The 26,584-nt window shown below is 45.9% G+C and overlaps 1 protein-coding gene across 6 annotated transcripts in view; it reads right to left on the minus strand.

Annotated features, from left to right (window-relative positions):
• Nucleotides 1-26,584, minus strand: part of CALCOCO1 (calcium binding and coiled-coil domain 1) — a 259,932-nt gene that overhangs the window by 141,442 nt on the left and 91,906 nt on the right. For all 6 annotated transcript variants that reach the window (XM_085654710.1, XM_085654713.1, XM_085654709.1 and 3 more), the window contains exons 2-3: nucleotides 6,558-6,753; nucleotides 4,648-4,750 (exon numbers count right to left, since the gene is read on the minus strand). In XM_085654710.1, coding sequence (XP_085510836.1) covers nucleotides 4,648-4,750; nucleotides 6,558-6,722 — 268 coding nt within the window. In that variant the 5' untranslated portion in view covers nucleotides 6,723-6,753. The remainder of the gene's footprint in view (nucleotides 1-4,647; nucleotides 4,751-6,557; nucleotides 6,754-26,584) is intronic.

Raw genomic sequence — 26,584 nt, forward strand, 5'->3', positions numbered from 1 at the left:
GGTGGAAGCTGACAGGTCGCTAGGGCGGGGCTTCAGGTGCTTCTACACGATCTGCTACGGGTGGCACCTTGAAGCCGCTGCCAAGCCTAGTGGTATCTCGACACCGCCAGAACCTGTGGTGCCCACCGCCTTACCACCCTCTGCTGGCTGTGTCTCAAAGCCACCCATCGACAACGGAGACATGGAGGCAAAATTGGCTAATAGGTATGGAAGGGGCGGGGCGCTGCGGGTTGGGGTGGCAGTCTTTACGTGCTCTGTAATTAAAATTGGTCTACCCCAGAATTATGCTCGAAGGAATGCAGAAACGTTGTGAATTGATTAATGTATTGCTCTAAAAACAAGTGCGGTCCCGAAAGTGAAAGAGGACCGCGCTGCAGCCGATCTCTTGTCTTTATGGGGCCATGTGTTAGAAACACATGGCCCCATAAAGATAAGAAATCACTTACGACAGACGCAAAGCAGGCTAGCCAGTCCAAGTGGGCCGGCACAAAAAGCCAAAGGGAGGAAAAACAGATAGCTTATTTCCAATGGCTGGCCACCGTTTAGAATAAACGGTGACGCCAGCCAATGGAAATGAGGGGCGGGGCTTAAAGCCCTCTTGTGAAAATCCTCTCCTACAAAATCTCTTGTGGAGGCGGAGCAGGGCTCTGCCCTGCAACGCACGCGAGACCTAAAAATGGAAGCTGGTCAAGAGGCCTGCACTTCTTTGTAAGCTTTGGCACTGCTGCTTTAGCAGACATTGTGGTGAGGAAAAAGGAGGCTCCAAGAGGCCAAAAACAGGAGGTAAAATTACGATTGAGACCAACGTATGTTTTCAGCATAGAGCGGCCATCTGAGAGTTAAAAAAATGTAGGTGAGATAAAGTAAGTAAATATAATGAGACTTTTGTTTAGTCTGAGCCTGCAGGAGTGTCATGTTCAAGTGAATACATCGTATGAGGAATATGTGTGCTCCCATGATAGCGGCGATGCCTTATTTTTTAGGATTATGACGATGAAAACAATGAAATCTTATTGGGGTGTTCTCCTTGGTATATTAAACACTTTCTCTTCGGAGTTCCAGAATAACAAAAGGCTGGAGCCTTGCAGACCTATGATACGCATAATGAGTAGGAGATGATTGTGCCCATGGGGTAGTCTAAGAATCAGCGATTAAAAAGCATTTATCTACAGACATATGACCTTGACTCTATTCCTTAAAAAGCACAGAGTACATTTATGTATGGTTCTTCTGTGGTGCTGCAACAGTAAAATGACAATTTATATGTTTTCTATAATATTCATGACTAAATAGAAAATGGACTAATTAGATGTTTTATTCTTTTAATATATGTTAAAGGCTTGCACAGGTGATCGTTTTCCTTTCACAAGAATATCACTGTCTTTCCTTTAAAAGGCAATTCAGTGGATGCTTATCATTTGTATAACAGTATGCTTCTCTAAGAACTTTGATTTTTACGTTCTGTTTATTTAAAGATCACAACTTAAATAAGTAATGCAATCAGAACGAATAACGGTTGCATGAGTATTCTGTAGCATAAAGATATAATTGTAATTCAACAGGTCCAACAGTTGTCAATTATGGATTTTGGTAGACCTAAGGGGCACTTTAGGCAGTTCAGGAGCCCATGAAGCCTTAGCAGGTAGAGTCTCGACCTTGAAGACCAGGTAGACATCAGACGTCTAAATGTTGATTGGCGACTTGACATATTAGAGATCATCTATATCAAAGGTCTTTTTTCCCCATGTCAGCTTTGGACATAGTGCATGCGACTTGGAGAGGCAGACAATACATAGTAAATTTGCACTATGATATATTTTACTATGTGATAATCAACTATAGCAAGTGGGAGAGGAGATGATCACCGAGGGGCATTTGGTGATCATCTCCTCTCCCACTTGGGGTTGCTTACAGAAATTGAGTGCATGTTGGAAAAATACAGGAAATTTACAACAGTGTATGATAAAACAGCCCTAGAAAAGAATGCCTGGGGCGAAAAAATGTTGAGTGAAATTTAAAAAAAAAAAACCTGTTTTGGCAAGATTTGCTCTGCAATAAAGCTGATATAAGACAGAGCTGGTGATCGGAGATCCTGAGTTCAGGAACTGTGAAACAGAATTGAAGTAACTGGCAATGAGGCATGATCTGATATTTGTGGCACTGACTCCCTTAAAGGTACAATGCCTGTTTTCAAACTAATTAAGGATGACTACTAACTAGCCACAGTTCTATCTGTTTCCTACACTTTTTATTTTTTGCGAAAGATTTAATCTGTCACTGAATTCTCACTATTGGTATATATAGAGTGGCCTGGTCATTTTTTTAAATAAATAAAAATTCTGCAAACATTTTTTCGGAAAGGCTACACAATTATTTTGTTCTAAATTCTCTCTTTTAAAAGACATAACAAACCCTGCATTCCATATTATTAAGCTAGTGGTCAGGGATACCGCATGAATGGGATGATTCCATTTTTTTTTTCTTCATCGTTTTATATAGCGCCATCTTGACCCGAAGGTATCAGGTATCGGAGCGCTTTACAAGAGCACCAGTTACATTACACAAGGACACATTCATTTTTGTTAGGCACGGGGACATTAAGTGATTTGCCCAAAATCACAGGATGTTGAGCGTCACTGCTTAGACTCGTACCCGGATCCACAGATTTGAGATTGACCGACCTAGCCTGTTAGCCCACATCCTCTCCCCATTCCTTGCTCATGATTGTCAATAAAGATCCCATACAGGGGACACAATGTGCACAGCACAACCTTAAACCATGTAAAAACATCCCGATATGAAAGTGCTAAGGAGTTTATTTGGCCTGAGTTTATAAAGAGACCTAAAAGGCCATGGAGATAATATTCTGTGCAGCAGAAACTCTGATGATATGAAAAGAACCAGGAAGCATGGAAGAAATTATCTTCTCATCAAACTCTTATATTAAAACATCACCCAGAAAATAAACAATATGGTGCAACGTGAGAGCGTGAAGGTGGTATGTTGTGCACTGCAAGTTCTAAACATACAGAGGTATCTCAGGGAGATGGAGAAAGGGAGGAGAGAAGTGAAAGCTCTTATTGTATTACAAAATTCCAGATGAACACATAGATCATATGGTTCACAGTGCAAATGGTGATATGAAAATACTCTGGGATCAATGGGGTAATAATTTGTGTAGTACAAGGTCTGAGCTTATAAAGACAACCAGGGGACACTGAGAAGGTTAGATGAGGAGTGGAAGCTATGATTGTATAATGACAACTAGTAAACACACATTATATTGCTACGTGTGAGATGTCTATGGATCAGTAAACTGAGAAATCAGAGAGATAGATATGAAGTGAGAGCTTTGATCAGTGATATACACATGTCCAGATTACGACATGAAGGTAAAAGTGCTTCAAAACGAAGTGAATATCACCAGTGGATGAATATAATACACTTAGGTATCACAGGATAATTAAAGGTTGTCATGGGTCCTTTTACGCCCCTAAATGGGGTTCATTAGTTCAAAAGATGAACTGTGCTGAAACTCTTTGCATATATGCGGATTCATAAAATCCTAATAGTCAAATATTCTTAAGCCCTGGGTCCATCTCATGAGCTACTCAGTGCTAAAAGGTTTCCCTAGATAACTGTATAGAACCAGATTCAGCCAGAGGTGAATGCCCCATATACCCAGCCATTACCACAGGTAACTGATTATAAGAGAAAAGGAACTATACAATGCTGTGCCAGTCCCTGAGGCTGTTCAGTTGCAGTGGTGCAAGTCTGTTCATCTCTCTATGACACAGAGCCAAGAACTGAAAAGCTCTATCTCCATAAGCGAATGCCCCAAGCCCACCTCATCTTAGACAAGAGTCTCTGCATGCCCGTCTCAATCCTGACTGCGTCCAGTCACAGAGGTCCAGTGCCCTGTGACCCTGTGTGAATCCCAGTGTTTACTTCAGAAGCGGAGTGAAATGTTTTGTGCCTCAAAACACACTTCATTGGCCAATAAAAAAGGATATGAACTATTCTGCACAAGTAGTATGAATCTTTGGCACAATGAGGGCTTAATTTACAATTTCTGGTACGGTAAATCGGCATCCAGTGTGCTTGATTTTCCTCCTCTGACAAGGTAGCATTGGAAAATTCCAACATATTTAACTGTCTCTGCCTAAGTGATTATATCTACCACTGGAAGAGCTCACTGAAGAAAGAAATGCAAATGGAAAATCCAGCTCTTTCTGCCAGAGGTTACCATCAGCAGTTCGTTATTCCAGGAGACTGGAATTCTTTGACACCTCCCACACTGATCTGTCCTGCAGCTGCTTCGGTTAGAAGAGCAGTGGGAGACAGCAGATTATTCCTTTTTTGTTTCCACAAAGACCCATAGAAACACATTCTGTCCAATCCAACGATGCAGAGAGGAATAGCAACAGGTGGGTGGAACCTGAGTCTTACTCTCAATATTGGTTCTTAGAGCTCTTTTTCTGGTGATCACATAAGATCTAGCGACACCAGTACTGTCAAGATAACATAAGAAAAGCCTCACATTTCAATACAATAAAAATGATTTAGTACAACAGATTTAAAACCTGTCTGTCCTCCACCTTCATCACCCCCAACCCACACTGACTTTATAGCTAGAGCTTTACAGACCTTGAAACTGGACGCTGCAGTGAAGTGAGTTCCCTTCGCCGCTGCCATCGTGGGCTGAAGACCAGACGAAGGTGGAATAGTCCTTCACGGAGGTGGCATCCACCTGGAAGAGAGGGGGAGGGAGAGTTGTAACTCATTAGAGCCAAGGAGGGAGGACGTTTTCCAGCTGTGTGTGGCCAGTGTAAACACTGATGCACTGACTGAAGTCTCTGGAGCAAGTGTTCTTTTTGAAGACATACACCTTAAAAGAGAACACCCTGGGCGGGATTAACAGTGTTGAAAAATAAAATAAAAATCTGTCTGATGAAAGACATGCTTTATTGCACATTATCAATACTTTTCTTAAAGTAGGTGGTTTTCTGAAAAGTAAACCACTTTGAACGAAAAATCACAACAGCTCTTGCTAATACCACTTTATAATATCTCGACCACAATGCAAATCGGAATATCCATCCATCTGTAGGCAATGGCAATGACTTGCTGAAGCACGTTAACAAACAAAATCTATTTTAAGCATTGATGACGTCCCGAAAACAACTTGCAGTTTACAGAAGCAGGATGGAATTTTACTGTGTAGTTTTTAAATACGAAAAGTGGTAGACAGTTTAACTATACACTCAGTTTGTACAAAACGTACTGTAAAGGAGGAGATATGTGTTTTCAGAGCAATTATAGCTAAGTATGTTGGGTAAATCCATAATAAAAAAAGTGGGCGAATTAAAGAAGAACAAAGCCGTACAAAGAAAGGAGTAGGCACCACAACTGAAACGCCAGTGGCTGGAAGGAAATAAAGTACTAACTTGACCCACAGCAGAAAGAAAGGGGCAGAGAAATATAAAACACAGAGCAAATCTCTTCTTTATATAACAATAAACGTGTTTCTGCACTACAACTATCCAAAGACAGAAGAGAATTTATCACAAAAATGAAAGTCTATCGTGTTTCTGAAACATCACACACAAAAGTGTCCTGGAGGATTCAACCTTAACCAAGGAGGCTGTGAAAAGTACTAACCCCTTCATTCATCATGTGTCAGAAACGTCCATCCACTGAAACCTGGAGACTTCGACTTCTAGCCTTCCATGAGTTCAGTTAATTTAGCCAAAACACTTCAGTTCTACACAGAGTCCTACTCATTGGGCAACTCAGGGGTTTCCATTCCTCAGGAACTCCTTTCTGTCTGGGCTTCTGAGACATAAACTCTTCCATGAATCTTTTCTATTGGGGAATCGGAGACTTTCCCTCCAAATGTGATCTTTAATCAGGGGGGCCTAAGAGATGTCCTCTCCTCGGTGACTCCTATCCATGGGGCCTCAAGAGACTTCCACTCCTCAGTGACTCCTACTCACTGGGGCCCTGCATGGTTCTATTCCTCAGTGACTCCTATGTAACAGAGCGTCAGAAACTTCCATACATCAATGACCACTTTCCACTAAGTCGTTGGAGGCTAACAAAACTCAGTGACTGCTACACTTTAGGGCCTGAGAGACTTTCCCCTGTCAAGCATTTAAAAAGCAAATCGACACCCAATTTGGATTCTACCACCCTTCAAACAAAAGTTTACAGCCACATTTCAAAACCAAGCATTTTTAATGAGCCGATGAACAGGTAATGGTTGGCTTATGAGTAAAGCTGATACCACTGGACTAAAAAGTTATTAAACAAGTAGACTCATACTTGTAACTGTTCAGGTATGAATGCGATACACAACAGTGGCAGGTATAATAACTAAGAGGAAGCTAGTTCCTCAGCCCAACGGCTACGATCACTCCAAGTGCTATTATAAAATATGACTTTGGCACAAGGAATGATATGGATGAGAGGGGGCACCTGCCTGGCAGAATGTTGGCAAAACCAAAGCCTTCCCCGCACTAGATGCCCATGCCCACCATGGAGATGGATGTCATTACCTTGAAGATACCAATCCAGTCACTGGCAGACCAGGCGATGTTGGGGGGCAAGGTGTAGTGGCACTCCACCTTCGTGTTGGGGACATAGGTATGAGCCACATTCTGGAACACAACGCCTAGTAGGGTCTTGTCGGGTGCCACTGCGTTCACAAAACTCTCCTCCATTGTGTCCAACAAAGAAAAGTCTCTTCTCTACCTATAAAATGGAAAACAAACAGGAAGTTGTTAAACAGAAGGTAATAACAGTCAATTCAACTAATGAGCGACGCCTATTCCAAAAAAAGGTACTAGTTTCATCTCAACATCCATAAACAAGCATTGAAAATGCAACAGGTCTCGCCTTTGATTAAGTTAAAGCCATTTGCTTTGCTAATGGTATTGTATAGCAAAGCAAATGGCTTTAACTTAATCAAAGGCGAGACCTATTGCATTTTTAATGCTTGTTTGTTGTAGTTAGGTGTTTTTTTGGGTAGGGGGTGGGGGTGGACAGTCTGGAGTGGGATTATCACTCCTGGAGTGGAGGACAGAACACGAGGAAGCTGAAGAGTAAACAAGCATTTACAATGCAATGGTCTCGGCAATATTATAGGTAGAGCTATTGGTATTGCTCATTATTTTTTTATCATTTTTGTATCCCTAAATAAATGGCATTGTCATTTCTATTGGCATTAGCTTTTTTTTGCATATGTGATACCTATTGCATTAGCAGAGAGAGAGTGAGGTAGTGAGATAGAGAGAGTGAGGTATTGAAATAGAGAGTGAGGTAGTGAGAGAGAGTGAGGTAGATAGAGAGTGAGGTAGTGAGATAGTGAGAGAGTGAGGTAGTGAAAGAGTGAGGTAGTGAGGGAGAGGGATGTTGTGAGGTAGTGATATATAAGCATAGAGTGATGTTGTGATGTAGTGAGATAGAGAGAGGTAGTGAAAGAGAGAGTGAAAGTGAGTTAGTGAGATAGAAACAGTGAGGTAGTGAGATAGAGAGTGATTGAGGTAGTGAGTGAGAGAGAGTGAAGTTGTGAGGTTGTGAGCTAGAGAGTGCGGTAGTGATGTTTTGAGAGAGAGAAGTTGTGAGATAGTGAGGTAGTGAGATAGAGTGGAGTAGTGAGGTAGAGAGAGTTATGGAAAACACAAATTATCTAAGGTGAAGATAAATATAAACGGGACCTGCAGCGTGGACTTAGTTGGCCATAAGGATTTTTAACGTAGTTGTTGACAACTTAATCAGTATTGTAGAGCACGTCATCTGAGTTCACGTATCTGCATGTATAGCGCCAAAGAACATTCTTGAAGTGTTCGCAGAGAACAGCGCTTCTTTGTTCAAGACCTCTTCAGTTTAAAGTTATTTATGTGGCAGCCGGGAACAGAGGGCCACAGTTCCACAATCTCCCAACGAAAAGCGCGCACAAGACACAAACGACTTCAAGATAACAAATACAATACATTGTGCGGGATTACCATAGCTCCTGATGTAGTGGCCAAAGCTGACTTGAAATATAACAACACGGACACATGGTGTGCTCCTGGGCATATTACTATATCTCAATGTGCCCCAGTTCTATGATCATCCGGAAAACCATGAGCTCTTATTAACACGATAATCCCCAGTACAGCTCCTGGCAAGCATGGTACATTGTGCTATATTCATGGCACATTTAGCTTCAGAGTGCCAAGGACGGCAGACAGCGCGGACACTTTCCAGGCTGCAGTTTATGCAAGCAATGTCGGTCGAAATCTGGGTCCAGCTTGAACTGCGATCCAAAATGCACCAATGGGGTTAAAGCTTGGGGTCTCGCAGGTGGTCAGCTGGCTGGCAGCGCACCCTCGACTGTTCTACCGGAGTAAAATGCTAGCCTGAGGGCAACCGGACACACACCAGCAGGCTCGGTGACAACGAGCGTAGGAGTAAAACAGAAGCGGTGGGACGCCAGAGATTACAGTGTCTGTAAAAAGTTAGTTAACAGCGGGGGTACGTACCTGGTCCTCGTGGCGTCCCTTCCGAGCAGCTGCAGCAGGCGGCCAGCAGTCCGACGAGGAGCACGGGGCTGCAGAAGAGTTCTGGTACCGCATCCTGGCTTGTGGGTAGCAGCACTCGCACTGCACTGCCACTTAATGCCTTGCATGGGGCTGTTAGGGACAGTGAGCCCTGGGTAGGGGGTCTGAAGCGGGGGAGGCTCTGCGTGCATGCAGCAGCAGTGTGTGTGTATGTTGGGGGGGTTGTAAGGATAGATGGGTGTGGTGCACAGCCTCCTCACCGGCTGCTGTTTGTGTGCGAGTGTACAGCCAGTGGGGATTTCAGGGCACCAGTCGCGGCCGGCAAAACGGGCGGGTGGATTCGCATGGGGGGGGGGGGGGAGATGGAAGTGGCCAGTGGGACGGTAATCTTAAAATAAAAATATTAATAACTGCAACAAGTGACCATACAACTGACCTCACGCCGCACTTCGCTGATGATGCCCAACAGGGTGGAAACGAGTCTTTGAAAGGGGAAGTAGGTAGGAGACACCACCGCCTTTCTCCGAGGCGAAGCAGAAATGCCTCGGAGAAACACAGCGGCGTTTTCAGATTCGGGGGCGTGTTTCTTTTTCTCTCCTCTTGTCATTGGCTTGAGGAGAGAAAAACACGCCTGAGAAAGGGCGTGGCTAAAAAGTGGAAAGAACACCACGGAACACGCCCCCGAATCTGAAAAAGACGGAGCCTATTTGGAGGGACGGCTCTTTCCTCCAATGGCTGGCCTCCGTTTAGGAAGCCAGCCAATGGAGGAGAGCCAAAAAGAGAGGCGGGCTAAAGAGCCACTCTCAGAAACATTAAATCTCCGACTTCCGGTTCTGCCTTCGGCAGACCGGACGGTCCTCGACCTATAAATGTGGTTTTGAACAATACTGGAGCAGATCGCTAGGGGGTGCTTGATGGGGGAGATCTTGAGATTGGAATATGCAAGGAAAAGGCGGTGAATGAAGGAAGAATGAGGAAAGGGTGAAGAGCACTGTGTTTTTATTGGGGAAAGCTTACACTTTTATATATTAGTGAGGTTGGATTATTTACAATGTTTTGCATTTACGGAAAGTTATGTTACATATCTGCCGTTATAAAAGTGACCATTTCTGCTTACAAAGTAATAGTGGTATGGTATTTACTGTGCGACAAATATTGCTGCCTAATGATCATTCAATGTTAAACATGAGAAAAAGGGGTACCACACCTGTTCTAGCAGATAAACATCGCTCATTTGCTCCAGTGTGGTGGCAGTACAGTACAAAAATAAGTATTGGTAAATACAAAGTATTTAAAAGTGGGTTTACGTGGTAAATATTAACATAAAACGTTTGGGCCTGGTCCATAAAAACACCCACCAACAGTTACACAGTAACCGTTCAAGGGTGCAAAACGAACAATGAATCCGATCAAATTCAAGAAACAATGCATGCAGTGTCAAAAGGTCGGCAAAGGTGACAAAATAACTTTTGGCCGCATGTTGTCACTGGCGGTGACATCATCAGAGCTACCTTTAAACACAATCGGGATGAAGTGATGGGCAACATGCGGTTTCCGAAAATAAGTATAGCCTTGGGAGACCGACGCAAGTACTTGTCACCTGGAAGAGTAGTAAATCGAGTAAACAAAAGTAAAAGAAACTACCTAAATGGCTCCACCCCGAGTAATTAACTTTCAATGAAAGCACCCCCTTCCCCACCCAAAAAACATACTGCATGTAACAATGTTTGCCGGCAGGTAATAAATGAAATAACCATGCAATTGAGTATATCAAAATAAGGGGAAAATTTAAGGAACATAAAAATGTAAGGCTGTGCTGAAATTCTGAAGTAGCGGGTTGTAGTAGGAGGAGCCCAGCCTCTGCTCAGCCTCCAGCACGAGGCACGACTGTCATGGAAACCCGTTGTCAAAAATCTAATTTCAAACCGACTTCCCCTCGCTCCTTCCACCCCACCAATTCCAAACTTTCTTGTCTATCAAATGCCCTCGACCCCGCGTCTTAGGAACAAGCAAACGTAACTGCTCCACGATAAAGTAACAAAGTTTGAGAAGTCGCTAAACAAAGAAATGTTTAAATCTTTGTAAGGATCTGAAACCCAACACCATGTGCGGATTTTGAATGACGCACAACAGTGCCACCATCCCAATACAAGCATTGGCATAGCCAATAGGTCTCGCCTTTGGGACCTTATAAGTGTTTAGTCATGCAACAGTTGATGTTGTTGCACCAAGGATATTGTACTGCATAACTAAATACTTGTAAGGTTCCAAAGGCGAGACCTATTGGCTATGCCAATGCTTGTTTACTTTTAACTTTAGCACACATGCCTTTACTACGCTTCTCGTAGTAAAGGTATGCGTGGTAAAAGCTATTCGTTGTAACCACGCATGCGTTGTAATGTATGCGTGGTTATGGTTATGCGTGGAAACGGCCGCGTTGTAGTGGCCGTTTCCCTAAGGGCAATGGGTATGACCATGAATATTGCAAATTGTATAAACATGTTATGTTTGAATAAACTGCAACCTTTTAAGGCACCAAAGCTCGTTGTCAGTGGTGCGACTTGAAGGTTAATATGGACACAGTTTGTAATAAGGGTTGGGGGGCAAGGACTGAAAAATCACGCTGAACAACGCAACCTGAAGTGACACCTGAGGGAACCAACGAGGAGGAAACAAAAAGATGCAGGGTGAAGGTCATTGAATAAACTAGCACGAAAGCGGACAAGTGACGCAATGGGAAGTGTTGGCAGGGTAGCACCATTCCTGGACTTGAATACTAGTCCTCCTCTGCTGACCTGGAAGACCCGCCCTCTGATCTTGAGGCTTCACCATATACCGAACCACTGAACCTTACTTTGTTCCATCTCCAAATGAAAGCTTCTGTTTTATAATAAAATTGAATAAGTCAGATTTAAGGTGAGAATATTCTGTACGGGAATTTCCAAGCTAATTCTAAAAAACATAATACATTGTTTACTGCCTGCTCTTGTACCTTTGCTCCCTGCACACTCAGCACTAAATTCGGTTGGCCAAAAGACTGCATTTTGCACAGTGGGGTTCCAAACTTTGGTGCAAACATTAAAGGACAAAAATGTATTATTTTCGACGAAGTTCCATTTTTAAATATATATTTATATATAAAAAAAAATTCTAAACTGTGATGTTTATTTGACTTTTCTGTTTTATTGTCCCTTAAGATATTCCCTGTTGAGTCATTTTTCTGACTGCATATTGTAAAGGAGGAAAAATCTTTTTGCATGACTCGTTGTCCTGATTGTCACCCTCGCACACCGTCATCTCTTACGATGAGTCCAGTGTACCGATGCTTCTGACGTTTCGCAACATTGGGAAAACCTTTTTTAGTGACAGCCTCTTTCTTGGCATGTCGTCTCTGAAAGGCGTGTCTGCTACGAACGGCATATGGAATGTAATCACTCTTTAAGCTGCCTTACTTACCACATATCAAATCTGTCACTACTGTGGTGTGCTCCTCTGTTTGCCAAGATGCACTAGCTTCATCGCGGTTCTTTGATTGTAAATATGTATTGGTTCTCGGTGTTGTCGTGACCATGGATGTCCAAAGCAGATACTTGAGAGCGTGAGCCAAGACGTGTATGGTTCTCGGTGTTGTCGTGACCATGGATGTCCAAAGCAGATACTTGAGAGCGTGAGCCAAGACGTGTTCAGTGTCACTGTAGACTACGTAAATGAGGTACATTTAGTTTGATGGTATGTAAATCTATGCTTTGTGGATTTCCTTTACACTTTATGAACAACTAGAAAACAAATGGAAAAGGTCTTCCCTACAAGCTCAGTATTTTATTTCGCTGTAAGCCTTGCAGTTCAACTTGACACCAACATATTTCACCATTAAATTTAAATCGTGGTCTCAAATAAGTATTTATTCTACACAACATTTATATTCGGGTCCCACTCATTTGTTTTTTACTGCTATAAAGTGCTTGTGGCACACACTGCTGCTACGCTCAAACGTGCAGCCAGAAATGACTCGGTTAAAAAAAGTGCCTTTTAAAACCGATTTGACAGGTGGAGTTCAGCCTCTAGCGTTTCTGAAAAATACGTATATTAGAAAATGCAGTATGGTTTGCATGCCCAGAACTGGCTCACGGAGCACATCAAAGCGGCCCTGCGGCCGCGAAAGTGAAAGTGATCCGTTCAAGCCTGAAGGTGATCGCGATCAAAGATCAAAGCGGCCCTGCGGCCGCGAAAGTGAAAGTGATCCGATCAAGCGCGGTGCGCGCGCCCGCGCACATGCACTGTAGCTCTAGGCTGGCCATGGTAGCACTTTTTGGAGCCCTCACAAAAAGTCTCGCCAGACCAGCGCATGCGCTGGGTCAGGCGAGACCTAAAAAAGGATCGTTGGGATGTAAGAACTGTCACACAATTATAGCCGCCTCACGACCCAAGCACAAAAAAACGCATTAAATACATAACTTTTACATTTTGAAAGATGCGCTCTGACTGCTTGGGTGGAAGCACACCTACTGTTCTCCCTTTAAAAGGGATCTGTGCGATCCCATTGAAATGTAAACCTGGAAAACGGGGCGAAAATGGAAGGTCCTTCTGACTAATTAAAAAGCAAATGGCTTGGCTCAAAGGGGGAGGGGTCTTTGGAGCCAGAGTACGTGATAACTTCAGACTTCAGACCTGATGGAGAGAGGCAGCCCCTGCTGTGTGCAAATGGCAGCTGGGAGCAGGCCCTCCCTGGCAGTCAGCAGATCGCCCCCCTAACAAAAAAAAAAGCCCACAACAAAAACACTTCACAGCGAGTGGCGTTTCGCAAAATGATGCCCCCTCAGAATGTGATGGCCCCCCCCGAGTCTCCCATATCACGTCGATGTTCATTGGACTTTTTCTGAATGGGGCTCCCCTGCACAGTTTGGGGTCCCCTGATTGATTGACTCTCCCCCAGCACCGCGGGGGTCTGTGTGACGCCCCTGGCCACAGCGCGCAAACTACGTGCGATGACAAACGGGGGGACAAGTACTCAAACTTACCTGCAAGTTGTCTCCCCCTGAACGTGCAATGTAAACAACCGATGACGTCAGGAAGGCATCACACTGCACACTGATGACAACCAAAGAGGGGCAGAATTCGAAAATCAACTGTCCGTTTGCGTCCCCTCAAACGCGACACTCTGTTAACAGTAACAAAAGAGACACAGGGCAAAGACGCAAACATGTGTCCCTATACAAGTGAAATGATAAACGTCAAGGGGCTTATATACGACATATAAAGGGGTAATGTCCATAAAAAAGTGTCAGTGTATATAGGATGCTGACACCGTCAGAACAGGGGCCTCTTGCAACCCCTGGCAGCCGTGTCTGCTGCTTATCGTGAAGGCCAGGCACGTTGGCGTGGCTCGGTGCACTCCTGAAACAATGAACTGTCTATATTCCAGCATGGGTGACCGTCCTTCCGGTGACAACTGTAAAGAGAGCTGCGGGCCGGGTCAGGCGTTTATCTCACTAGTATCAGTATGTTTTTATAGGGTGCTGTCTGAGTTTTCTGAACACCCCATCTGCCGCCTTCCGCCCACCTCCTGCCTTTCCGTCCTAAACATCTGTCTCCCCTACACGGGAGGCAGGCCAGCGGCGTGGACTCAAACATACGTTTTCAAGCACTGTGACGTGAGGCGTGGCCACATTCCTTGTTTTCCACTGTGGACCCTGCATTCCCGTGTTCGTGGGTGTATTTCTCTAACGCTGAACCCGCTTAGCGGCTTGAGGCCCTGCATGTAGTCTGCATGTCTCTTGCAGAGGCAGCTCTTGTCACGAGTATAAGCTTGTTACAATGCCTTACAATCCAGCGAGTTTGTAAGGCATTTGGGGTTGCGGAGCACGATGTATGCATGGGAAAGTAATTGATGCTGGTATTACTAAAAGCTCCCTCACTTAGGTATTCTCTGGATGGAGACAGATCTCAGCTGCCTTTCCCCTGTCAGTAAATACCTTAACTCTGAGCCGCTGAAGAAACTGGATCAACATTGTAGCCCATGGGAATACTTTTATACAGACAGGACTGCGTAAAAACCAACCTAAAACACCTCAGTCATTAATGCTGATAGTGGCATTTAAACAGTGAATGGGAACTGTGATCGAAATTTGCCAGCGCCGCCGAGTCACGTGCCTTTGTTGACCAATCGTAAATTCTCACTGATGACCTCATGAGGTAATTCATGCTCTATGGTTACAAATAGTAATGTGGATTGCAGAAAACATTCCAATACAATAAAAAAAAACGCAGTCCCGAAAGTGAAAGAGGACCGCCCTGCAGCCGATCTCTTGTCTTTATGGGGCCATGTGTTAGAAACACATGGCCCAATAAAGATAAGAAATCGCTTACGACAGACGCAAAGCAGGCTAGCCAGTCCAAGTGGGCCGGCACAAAAAGCCAAAGGGAGGAAAAAACAGATAGCTTATTTCCAATGGCTGGCCACCATTTAGAATAAACGATGACGCCAGACAATGGAAATAAGGGGCGGCGCTTAAAGCCCTTTTCTAAAATTACTCATCTGCATTAAATCTCGCCGAGCGAGCTGCGCATGTGCGCAGCAATGCTAGGCGAGACCTAAAAAGGGGTAGACCACGTTTGTCCATGATGGCCAGAATTTCAAGGTAAACACTGGCTATGAAAATAACTTACATTTAGAATTAATTATTTTACTCAAAATGCATCTTTTGTGGTTACCCAGAAACGACGAAATCCGCAGCAGTTTCTGACTCAGGAACATTGACAGAGTCGATCTGTGAGCAGGAGCACATCTTCCAGGCTCTTTGAGGCTTCTTTCATGGATCTCGTTCCTGATCGCCACAGTCCTCCTCTTGCTAAAATGGCGGCCAGACCCTTGCATCATCGACAGCAGCGGCAGTGCTAAATGAGCAGGGAGTGAAGCGCTCATCATACAAGGCTTCTGGTGATCCCCGCATTCCACTAGCGGAAATCACTGAACAACGTTCTACCTCGGAAGGTATGTTAGATGACTGGGCTCTCGCAGGAGGCTGCTCCGTGAATCGGCTTGCCTTGCCTGACCTGAAAATATTGGCCGCATTCAAATAAAATAAATATATAAAGGGGCTTATAAGGTCAACAGCTGCTCCTCTGTGCCCTTTGAACAGCCCACCTGAAAAAATATACTCCGTTCCAAGGAGTCCACTAATTATAGAGTTTGAGGATACACTGAAGTTGTGCTGGAGCCTCGCAGGGCTCCGCCTGACCTCAAAATGGCACCCATGCACAAGATGGTGTGATCTGAGCTCCTGGCCCTTTAGATTATCTCATCCTTGCTTGTTGGACTAGCTGGTTCCCATCATATTTCTCCTGTTCCACCTGGTGGCCACAACAATCTAGCACAGCATCTGCTGTGTACTGCGCTGTTTGACTTGCTGGATCCTATCAGGTCTCTACTGTGCCACCTGGTTGCCATACCAATCCAGCACAATATCTGATGTGGGCTGCTTTGTACTAGAGGGTGCACAATAACTTTAATCCCAACCCTATTCCTAACACAGACTCTCTCCGTAACTGGCATCTACCCAGCACCCTACCAGCACCGCCGTAGCAGCGGATGCGCTGCAGGGGCTGAGAGGCGGTGAGTGGGGGAGCGAGAAAGCCTCCGGCGATCCAAACGGGAGTTTAGAGGACCGGAGGGTGCCTGAATTAAACCCTCATAAAAACTTTGCTAATAGGTTATAGTGGGATACGCTGCGCCTGACCTCAAAATGGCGCCCGCCAGGGAAATACCACCGGAGAGGGAGTCCGGATGTATAAACTGGATAAAAGGCATAGCAGAGTAAACGAATCACAGAACTAGAGGCAAGACCAGCTGCAGAGTCATGGGGATCAAAAGATCCCTATAATCAGCACTCTATGCCGGGGGCATAGTGAGACCTGCTAATTCAAGGAAAGGTCAGGCCCGGGCTTGCCTGACTCTAAAATGGCGCCCAGAACAATATCTGCAATGTCACTATGGGGGCACATAGTGGACTAATTCTGATAAGAATCAGGTTTCTATGCATAACTCCTCTTCAATTTCACTCCCGCCAAGAGGACTGAAGGCAAAAACTATGGGTTGTCCCACAATTCTGGAGACTTTGGAACTGTCCCTTGCACCTCTTCTCTCCCCACTCTTGACCTGGGGGTGAGCTGGAGGACGAGATAGACGGCGCTTCCCAGTAACACCAGGACCGGTGCTTTTGATGGAGCTATGACGATGCCCTCTGGGCGGATACCTTAACTGTTCGTACTTACCGCGGAACCCGAGCAACCTTGGCCGATGCCCGGTGGAGCTGTCCTATGCAGCTATAGAGGAGTTTGGCTCTGGTTCACCCCCTCGGCCGTCACCTACCCAGCCGGACATCTGACATTGTTTTCCTTGTCTTTTCGCTTTGTTTCCTTCCCTCCCCCGCTTCTTCCCCATGTCTTGGCTATACTATGCTCTAATTACCCATATTATTGTGTAATTTCATGTTTTTCTCCTATGTCTATACTTGGCTCCTGCAATTGATGTAATTATGCAACATGTAAATCGCTGATCCTCAAGTAAAGGGCTCTGATACCTCCGAGTCTAGCCAGCGCTATATAAAGCTTTGCAAATAAATAAATAAATTAAATAAATCTGATCAGGCTCTACTGGATCTCCACTTGACATCTCTTTTGGTAAGGTAGCAACTTCTATGTCCTGGTCATACTACTTTTGTGATGTAACCAATTTTATAAGTATAGATACCTTTAGCTTTTCCTTCATTAAGCAGTTGTTTGCCTGTGCTTGCTATCAATCACAGTTTAATTACATAGCGTGGATTCGAATTCTCAATAAACATGGTTTAAAAAATGTACAATTGCCTGTTAAAAAATTGTGCAATCGTCTGTGGTATGGATTTAGAAGTAATACATGATGTGTCTTCCTGTGATATCATCGAGGGTCAAAGGGAGTGTGATTAGCACTCTTACTACCAGCAGGTATTTTGTGAAATTACAACTCTGTCTTAACCCCAAATGTTTTCGTACCTTTACACTATATGATTGCACCTCACATGTGCATTGCGTTTTGGGCCCGTTTCCTTAAGTGAAGTTCTAATGGCCACCACCAGTTACTTTCTCCCAAACAACGTATTTTGTCCTCTTTCTAGGTCTCAAGGGTATATGGACTGATGCTGCCAGCCTTGTATTTTCTCTCAAGATGATAAGCCTGGCTCATAACCTTCCCTGCAACAAACGTCTGGCTGCTTGAGGGAGCCACCCTTAGTTTGCAGGCAGATTTGACACAGTTACATCAGTGTACTTCTTGAGATCATGATTTGAATCAGGATCGGTTGGCCATTCCATCATTTTCCTGGCTGGCTGAAGGTTGAAGGCTGCTTTCGGACCTGGATGACTTCTATGACCCAATCAATTCTAGTCAAGGCTGTGGCTGTGCTCACTCAACCTCTTATTCCTCCAATCTTGCTAAAGAGGGAACTAGTGCTTTTACGCTTGTTTAATTTGTTTGTAACATAGGGCCTGGTGTATATACTGGCGGATGTCCTGTTGTTACACCAGGACAACGGAGTAAATTACTCCGTCTCCGTAGTGGAGGTATCGTCCGCCAGATGTAGAACGGACTGCCAAGCAGGCAATATTGCTTGTATAGAAAACAAACACTGTCGGAACTAATGAGTCTGGCTTGCATTTCAAGTCCTGACTAAAATATTTTTAAAACAAAAAGCCTACTGAAATGAAAAAACACAAAGGACTATAGCTTCTTGTATACAATGTATCTACAAGATAAAAAATTTAAGGTGTGATGATTCACTGTACTTTTGAACTGTACAATAGTCCCTTATGCATTGCAATGTGAGCACTTTACAGCAGGAGAAATGATACAGCCATCAGCATTACGTGAAAGAGAAATACTCATCTGGGCAGTCATTATGTGTATATTTAAAACAAGCATTTACAATGCAATGGTCTCGGCATTGGTAAAGTTAGAGCTATTGGCATTGCTCATGACATTATTTTTGTTTATAAAACATTTAAAGAAACGGCATTGTTATTTACAATGTCAATAGCTTAATCACTCTCAAATGCGAGACCTATTGCATTTGCGCACACACACAGAGCCACCTACACACACACTGATTAAGCTATTGACATTGTAAATAACAATGCCGTTTCTCTACATGTTTTAAAAACAAAAGGTGCAGGGAGGTGGTGGGAGGGGTCAAGACAGTCCTGGGCATGGAGAGGGGGTGGCTGGCTCGCAGTACTGCCACATATTTCACACGTATACTCAGTTTTGATGGTAAAGTTACTAGGCTTTTATTATCATTTTTGAATAGGGCAGACAGAACTATTCCACTTTAATAGGGACAAAGCAGTCAAAAGTCGACAGAGCTTTTACAGATTTGATAGGAAAAACCCTGCTTTTACCAATGAGACAGGCTTGCAATGGGTTGTGCAAATCGATGCACTGGGGCCGCTATGCTTTCAACGAGATGGCGGGGACTTTTTGAAACAGGTAAAATAGTGCCTTTCATTGAACACTAGAGATAAGGCTAATATTTTGAAAGTGCGTGCTACACAATTCCACCCCTTGAAGCATTGCAAGTCGCACAAACAAACAGAGCCATAAGAATACTGCGTGTGCAAAATAACACTTATGTGAGACGTGAGAGACGACTGCCTGGTGAGAAAAGTTTGAATACATGATCCATTACTTTTTGAATGGATTGTGTCTGTGGTCATTTTGTGTGAGGGACATGTGATTTTAAATAAACTTGAACCAAACAGCATATTCCAATACATGCAAGTAGCCAGCGATGCAAACGTTTCCCAGTGCAGGAGATGCACAGGCAGCAGTGACTTGCGAACTGAGACTTTTAAAACCACCGCCACACACACGCTCATCCTACAGCAACAACAGGTAAATGTAAATACTGTAGACCCAGTCTACCCCAAAAAAATAGTGACTTAGCAAAGTGGCCGGAGATACCAACAAAAAATGGGTTGAAGACAACAAAAGACAAGTATACCCACCAATCAATCTTCTGTCCCATGTTTGAGCAACAGCCCAGTTGTGTAAGATGACATTGAAAACTGTGTACTCCAGGAACACCAGCAAGCAAATAATATGAACAGACCTCCTATTCATTTAACTTTATCAAGCAAACTGAAACTCTGCAATTAACAATGAAGTAAAATACAGAATGTCGAGAACGTAGTCTCTAGCTCTGCTGTTTCCCTCTCAAGGAGACGCATATGGAAGGGGATAGGTCCAAAGTGGGGAAAGAGAGCTGGTACTGGATGCCCCGGCACCTGACATTCCCAGGGATTCCCAGGCGTAATTTACACCGCAGACACCAGTCTCCACACTACAGGAGCTGTACGTAAAGAGAGTACCCGTACCTCAGTGCAATTGAGAGCTGAAGCCACTCACCTTACTCTTCACCTCCACGGTGCTGTTACTCTCCAGGAAGCGCAGGTTCTGCGACCTGCTGAAGCTGCGGTTCATGGCCACTGCTGCTTCGGCCGCCTTGGCTGCGGATGCAGGTGCCCCTACCGGGCGCGGGACGCTATACGCAACTGTTTCTATCCGGGGGCCGTGCGTACACCCGTGGATAAACTCGCTACCTCACCCTGGACGCTGAGGATGCTCTCCCACGCCTCGCGCCCGCAGTCACGCCAGACTCCTGGGATTGCTCACTCCACAGATTGATAGTTTACAAACACTGACGACGGACACCACACTAGGCAGGTTTCACAGACACAGAGAAGGGACCAAGAGGCAGTATATCACACATACAGAGGGAGAAAAAGTTTTATGGCCCGCAGAACATAGACACGGAAAGAGGACTCCCACTGACAAGCGTACCTTCGAGGAGGCCATATTAAAAGGTACATCAAACCTAATTTCTTTAAGAATACCTGCGGCAATAGCTATTCTTCTCTTTGTCTGTGGAGCTAAAACAATCGTTGTTCTTGATAACGGATATATTGAAAAACAGTTTTTCCGTTCTAATGTTTGTCACAATACATGGAGAAGCAGGAGCTAAAACAATCGTTGTTCTTGATAACGGATATATTGAAAAACAGTTTTTCCGTTCTAATGTTTGTCACAATACATGGAGAAGCAGCGAGAGAGGGAACGAGGAGATCAGGTGAGGGAGCAGCGCCGGGACACCACCGCCTTTCTCCGAGGCACAGCAAAAATGCCTCGGAGAAAGGGAGCCTCATTTTCGGATTTGGGGGCGTGTTTTGCTGTTGTCTCCTCCCTGAGACTTCTCGCAAAAAACACGCCCCCCGATCCGAAAAGGACGGGGCTTCAACGGAGTGACTGGACCTCTTCTCCAGTGGCTGGCCAGCATTTAAGAGGCCAGCCAATGGAGAACAGGAGAGAAGAGGGGCGGGTGCAAGCCCCTCTTCTCAAAGTCACTCCATCTCATTAAATCTCGGAGCGAGACTGCGCAAGCGCAGCCTTTCGCAGCCGAGACCTAAAAACTGGTAGCAATAGATCAACCAGCTGCGCTATCCAGGCAGACCCAAAAATGACTCTTTATATTGAAAGGCTGAGTTCCTCTGATCAGTTTTTTAAAAACTGAAACATGGACAAGGAAAGTGCAAAAGAACAACTTACTTACCTTCGGTAACGCTTTTTCTGGTGGATACAGTATCTGCCTGTGGATTCCTCACCTTGTGAATATCCCCAGCGCCAGCAACATTCGGAAACTTTTGTAGCTCTCCACGCCGACGAGGACGATGTCACAGAGGCACGGCTCCGCTCGCGGCTCCGCTGACGTCACTGGATCCATAAGAAGACCTCGTCGGCGTGATGATGTCAGTTCTGCCCTTTTTTCCGTGCCTTCGAGGCACACTGACGGACTGACAACAATATATATACAGTATACACAGTACATAATATACAAACCAACACACACAATGTGAAGACAACGCAAGAAGGCAAAAGAAATAACACACTTCCTTTGATAGCAACAGATAAATATTTTGTCACATTATCAGTATTGTAGGTATACAAGGGTGGACAACGGGGAGGCAGGTGGGTCAGTGAGGAATCCACAGGCAGATACTGTATCCACCAGAAAAAGCGTTACCAAAGGTAAGTAACTTGTTCTTCTGATGGATACATCTGCCAGTGGATTCCTCACCTTGTGAAAAGATTCCCACAGTGTCCACCCTTCTATACCAGAAAGTCCTGAAGGACGGAACGAGCAAAGTGTCCGTCCCTCCTCACCTCAGAGTCCAAGCAGTAATGCTTCGCGAAAGTGTGGAGGGAGGCCCAAGTTGCCGCTCTACAAATGTCCTCCAGAGGAACACCTCTAGATAAGGCAGACGTAGAAGACTTTGCCCTAGTAGAATGAGCCCTTATACCCTTTGGAGGTTCCTTACCAGGCAAAGAGTAACATATCTTGATGCACAAGATAATCCATCTGGAAAGGGTGCGCTTGTGCACCGCTCTGCCTTTCCTGCAGCCAACAAAGCCCACGAAGAGCTGGTCGTCCACTCGAAAGTCCTTAGTCCTATCGAGGTAGAAGCTCACCGCCCTCTTAGGGTCCAAGCGGTGAAGCCGCTCCTCCTCCTTGGAAGGGTGAGGATAGAAGGTAGGAAGGGTAATGGATTGCCCCAGATGGAAAGGAGTTACCACCTTAGGCAGAAAAGCAGCCCTGGTCCTGAGTATCATTCTATCAGCATGAATGGTCAAAAACGGGGGTTTTGAACTCAGAGCTTGAAGCTCATCACCCTCCTTGCCGAGGTAATGGCAACGAGAAAGACCGTTTTAAAAGATAACAGCCTTAAGGGACACTTGTGTAAGGGCTCGAAAGGAGAACCCATCAGGTAAGTTAAGACAAGATTTAAGTCTCATTGAGGCACAATAAAAGGAGTAGGCGGAAACTTATTGGTAAGACCCTTCAGGAATCATAAAACAATAGGTGACTTAAACAACGACGGCTGATCTGGTAAGCAAAGGAAAGCCGATAGATATTCCTTCACAGTAGCTACAGCAAAACCTTGCTGAGCAAGAGAAAGAGCAAACTGAAGGGTGTTTGATAAACGAGCCCTCAAAGGATCAATAGACTTCTCTCCACACCAAAGGACAAATTTAGACCACCTATAAGAATAGATAGATTTGGTGGAATAATGTCTGGCAGACAAAATTACGTCTACCACCTCAGGCGGGAGAGAAAAAGAATTCAGGTTGCCCCGTTCAATCTCCAGGAATGAAGGTGTAAGCTCTGGAGGTGGGGATGTAGAACCTGCCCCTCCGACTGCGAGAGGAGGTTTGCCCTGAGAGGGAGACGGAGCGGAGGGCACGAGGAGAGGTGGAGAAGATGTGTGTACCACACCCTTCTTGGCCAATCCGAGGCGATCAATATGACTTGGGCCCGGTCTTGGTGAATCTTCCTCAGAACCTGAGGAATCAAGGGTATGGGAGGAAATGCATAAAGGAGATGTGAGTCCCATCTCAACTGAAACGCGTCTCCCAAATTTCCCTGCATCGGATACTGGAGACTGCAGAATGACGGGCAGTGAGTGTTCTCATGAGTGGCAAACAGGTCCACCCGAGGAGTTCCCCACGTCCGAAAGACGAGACGAACCACCTCCGGGTGGAGCCTCCACTCGTGGTTGGCGAAGAACTGCCGACTGAGACTGTCTGCACGCACGTTCAGAACTCCGACCAGATGATTTGCGATCAGACAAATCTGGTGATTCTGAGCCCAGGACCAGAGACGCAGAGCCTCTCTGCAGAGACAATGCGATCCCACTCCTCTCTGCTTGTTGACATACCACATCGCGGTAGTGTTGTCCGTCAAGACTTGAACCGACTGACGGCGAAGGGAAGGGAGAAAGGCCTTGAGCGCCAAACGTATCCCCCGCAACTTCAAAAAGTTGATGTGAAACAACCTTTCCTCTGGAGACAAAGACCCTTGATCTCCAGATCCCCCAGATGAGCACCCCACCATAAAGTGGATGCATCCGTTATCACCGTGGTCACCGAAGGAGGAAAATGGAAAGGCTTTCCTTGAGACAGATTGCACTCCACGCTCCACCAAGACAGATCCGCTGCAGCTTCTCTGGAGATCCTCACAGACTCCCTGAGATCTCCCTTGTGCTGATACCACTGCCTGCGGAGGCACCGCTGGAGGGCCATCATGTGCCAGCGTGCATGGTTGACCAACAGAATGCAGGAAGCAAACAGACCGAGCAGACGAAGGACCTTCAGGAATGGAACGACCGCTCCATTGTAAAACAAGGGAATCATTTCCTGTATGTCGAGAATCCTTTGTGGACGTGGGAATGCTCGAGACACAGTAGTGTCCAGTACCGCCCCTATGAACAGGTTGCGCTGAGAGGGTACCAGGTGAGATTTGGGCACGTTTATCGAGAAACCCAATTTGTACAACAGCTGGGTTGTAACTTGCAGATGATGAAGCACCAGTCGTCCAGATAGGGGAAAACTGGAATCCCCGACCTTCTGAGATAGGCTGCCACCACTGCCATCACCTTGGTGAAGACTCGAGGTGCAGTAGTAAGACCTAACGGAAGGACCACAAAATGATAATGTTGCGACCCTACCGTAAAACAGAGATACTTCCTGTGAAACTTCAGGATGGGGATGTGGAAATACGCATCCTGCAAGTCGATGGACACCATCCAGTCCTCCTGTTGCAGCGCTTGAAGAACCTGCGCAAGGGTGAGCATCTTGAACTTCTCTTGCTTCAGAAAAAGATTTGAAACCGGAGGTCCAGGATTGGACGCAGCCTGCCATCCTTCTTCAGAATCAGGAAATACCGGGAGTAGCATCCCTGACCCCTTTCCTGCTCTGGAACCACCTCTATCGCACCTTCTTTTAGTAACGTTAGGACTTCCTCCTGCAGGAGAAAAAGATGGTCCTCCGAGCAAGCACCTTGGCAAGGAGGGTAATTCGGAGGAAATTCCCGAAAGGGAAGGGCATACCCATTTTCTACAAGATCTAGAACCCAAAGGTCTGTAGTACCAGATTCCCAATCTTGTAGAAAATGGGCAAGCCGGCCCCCCACAGGACCAACATGATCCAGAATGGTGAATCTAGGGCTGTTTTGCAGTGGTGGGAGGGACGGAGGAAGAGGAAGAGGAGGAGGAGGAGGAGGAGAGCTGCCGACCTCGAGCACGACCTCTGATTCTACCCCTGTAGCTCTTATACAGGGTGTTCTGTTGCTGTTGTTGTTGCTGCTGGGGCTGGGGCTGCCTGTAGGTCCGAAAGGATGATCTTCCAAAGCCTCTGTACCTCCTAAAAAAAACCCTAGGTTGTGTCTGCAGACCCAGAGATTTGGCCGTGGCTTTGCTTTCGTTAAATCTCTCCAACGCAGCATCAGCTTTTTTACCAAAAAGCCCAGAGCCGTCAAAAGGCAAGTCCAGAAGAGTTGCCTGAACATCAGGGGAGAACTCAGAATATTTCAGCCACGCACTTATCCTTGTGGCAACAGAAGAGCCCATAATTCTAGCGACAGAGTCCGCAGTATCCAGGCCACTCTGGATAACCTGCCGTGCAGCCGCCTGAGTGTCTGATAGCACCTCATTAAAGTTCTGTCTGTCTTCCTCTGATAACTTAGGGGCCAGTTGTTTTGCTGAATCCATGAGAGCATGGATATATCGGCCCAAAAGACAGGTGGCATTTGTCGATTTTAAAGCCATTCTGGCTGAAGAGATGACTTTCTTGGCTGACTGGTCAAGTTTTTTAGCGTCCCTGTCAATAGGAACCTGAGGAAAGGCACCTGAAGACCTCTTAGAGCAAGCAGCCTGAACCACCAGACTTTCCGGAGAAGGATGGGAAGTAAGAAAGTCTGGATCTCCTGGAGCTGCCCTGTACCTTCTAGCCGCCGTTTTAGAGCCCACAGGAGCTGAAAAGGGCTTCCGCCATACCTCCATAACTGGTTCAGTGATGGCCTCATTAAATGGTAGTAAGGGCTCTGACACAGTGGAGGGAGAATGCAAAACCTCAGTGAGGATGTTTGGCTTGAATTCAGCAGTTGGTAGCTGTAAATTCAAAAGCTCCGCAGCCTTTCTAATAACCATGTGGTAGGGAGCCACATCTTTGGAGGGAGTATCAGCTGGAGGAGTAATCTCCCACTCTGGTGATAAATCAAGGCCACTAGCCTCTTTCAAACCTTCAAACAAATCATCAGACTCCATGAGTTCACCCTCTTCCATCTGCTCAACCTGGTACCTTTGCTCTTCCAGGACTCTTTGAGCCTCTCTCCTGGACCTAATCCTCTATCCCGGCATCGGGGGCGCCGTAACCGGCTCCGACGGTGCTGGAGCCGGCGTCGAACACGGAGCCAGAGGAGCAGCCGGAGTTGAACGAGGTCGAGCTGGAGCTGGTGAAGATGGAAGCGGCGTCGATGTCCTCGGCGCTGGGGAATGCCAAGATGGCGTCGCCGGGAAAAAAGGCATAATGGAGACGGAGCGTAGGCTTGAGGAACCCCCAGATTGAAAGCCATTGGACCCATGGGACCCGAAGGTGCTCCAGAGGGGTACATCGCTCTATTGAAGATCCCATACATCGCATTCAAATAGTGCGAAGGATCCTGACCCGGACCTGGAAAGGGGGGATATGGCTCAGACTGAGGCATAACCGGACTCGGGCCGATCGGCGCCGACGGTGGAACCAGCGGAGTCGAGGACTCATCAGGAGCCGGATCTTCTTCGGCTGGAGCTGGAGAATGAGCCGGCGTCGCAGATGGAGCCGGAGCCGGAGAATGCTCCGGTGAAGCCACAGGAGAGGTCAGCCAACAGGAGAAGTAGGAATAGAGACAGGAGAAGGAGATACAAAGTCCTTACGACGTCGAGTAGGCGAAGCCGGTCTCGGAAGCCGCTTCTTTATCCGAACGGTGTCGAGAACCGTGCCTCTTCTTCTTTTTGTGCTTCTTGGACTTCGAAGCATGCCCCGACGTCGACTTCAATGCCGACCTCGACCTTGACTTCGATCTGGATCGTCTTCGACCTCTCTTCTTCTTTTTCATTCTAGCAATAAATAACTTGGC

The sequence above is a fragment of the Triturus cristatus genome, chromosome 4_1 (assembly GCF_964204655.1).
Source record: "Triturus cristatus chromosome 4_1, aTriCri1.1, whole genome shotgun sequence".
NCBI lineage: Eukaryota > Metazoa > Chordata > Amphibia > Caudata > Salamandridae > Triturus > Triturus cristatus.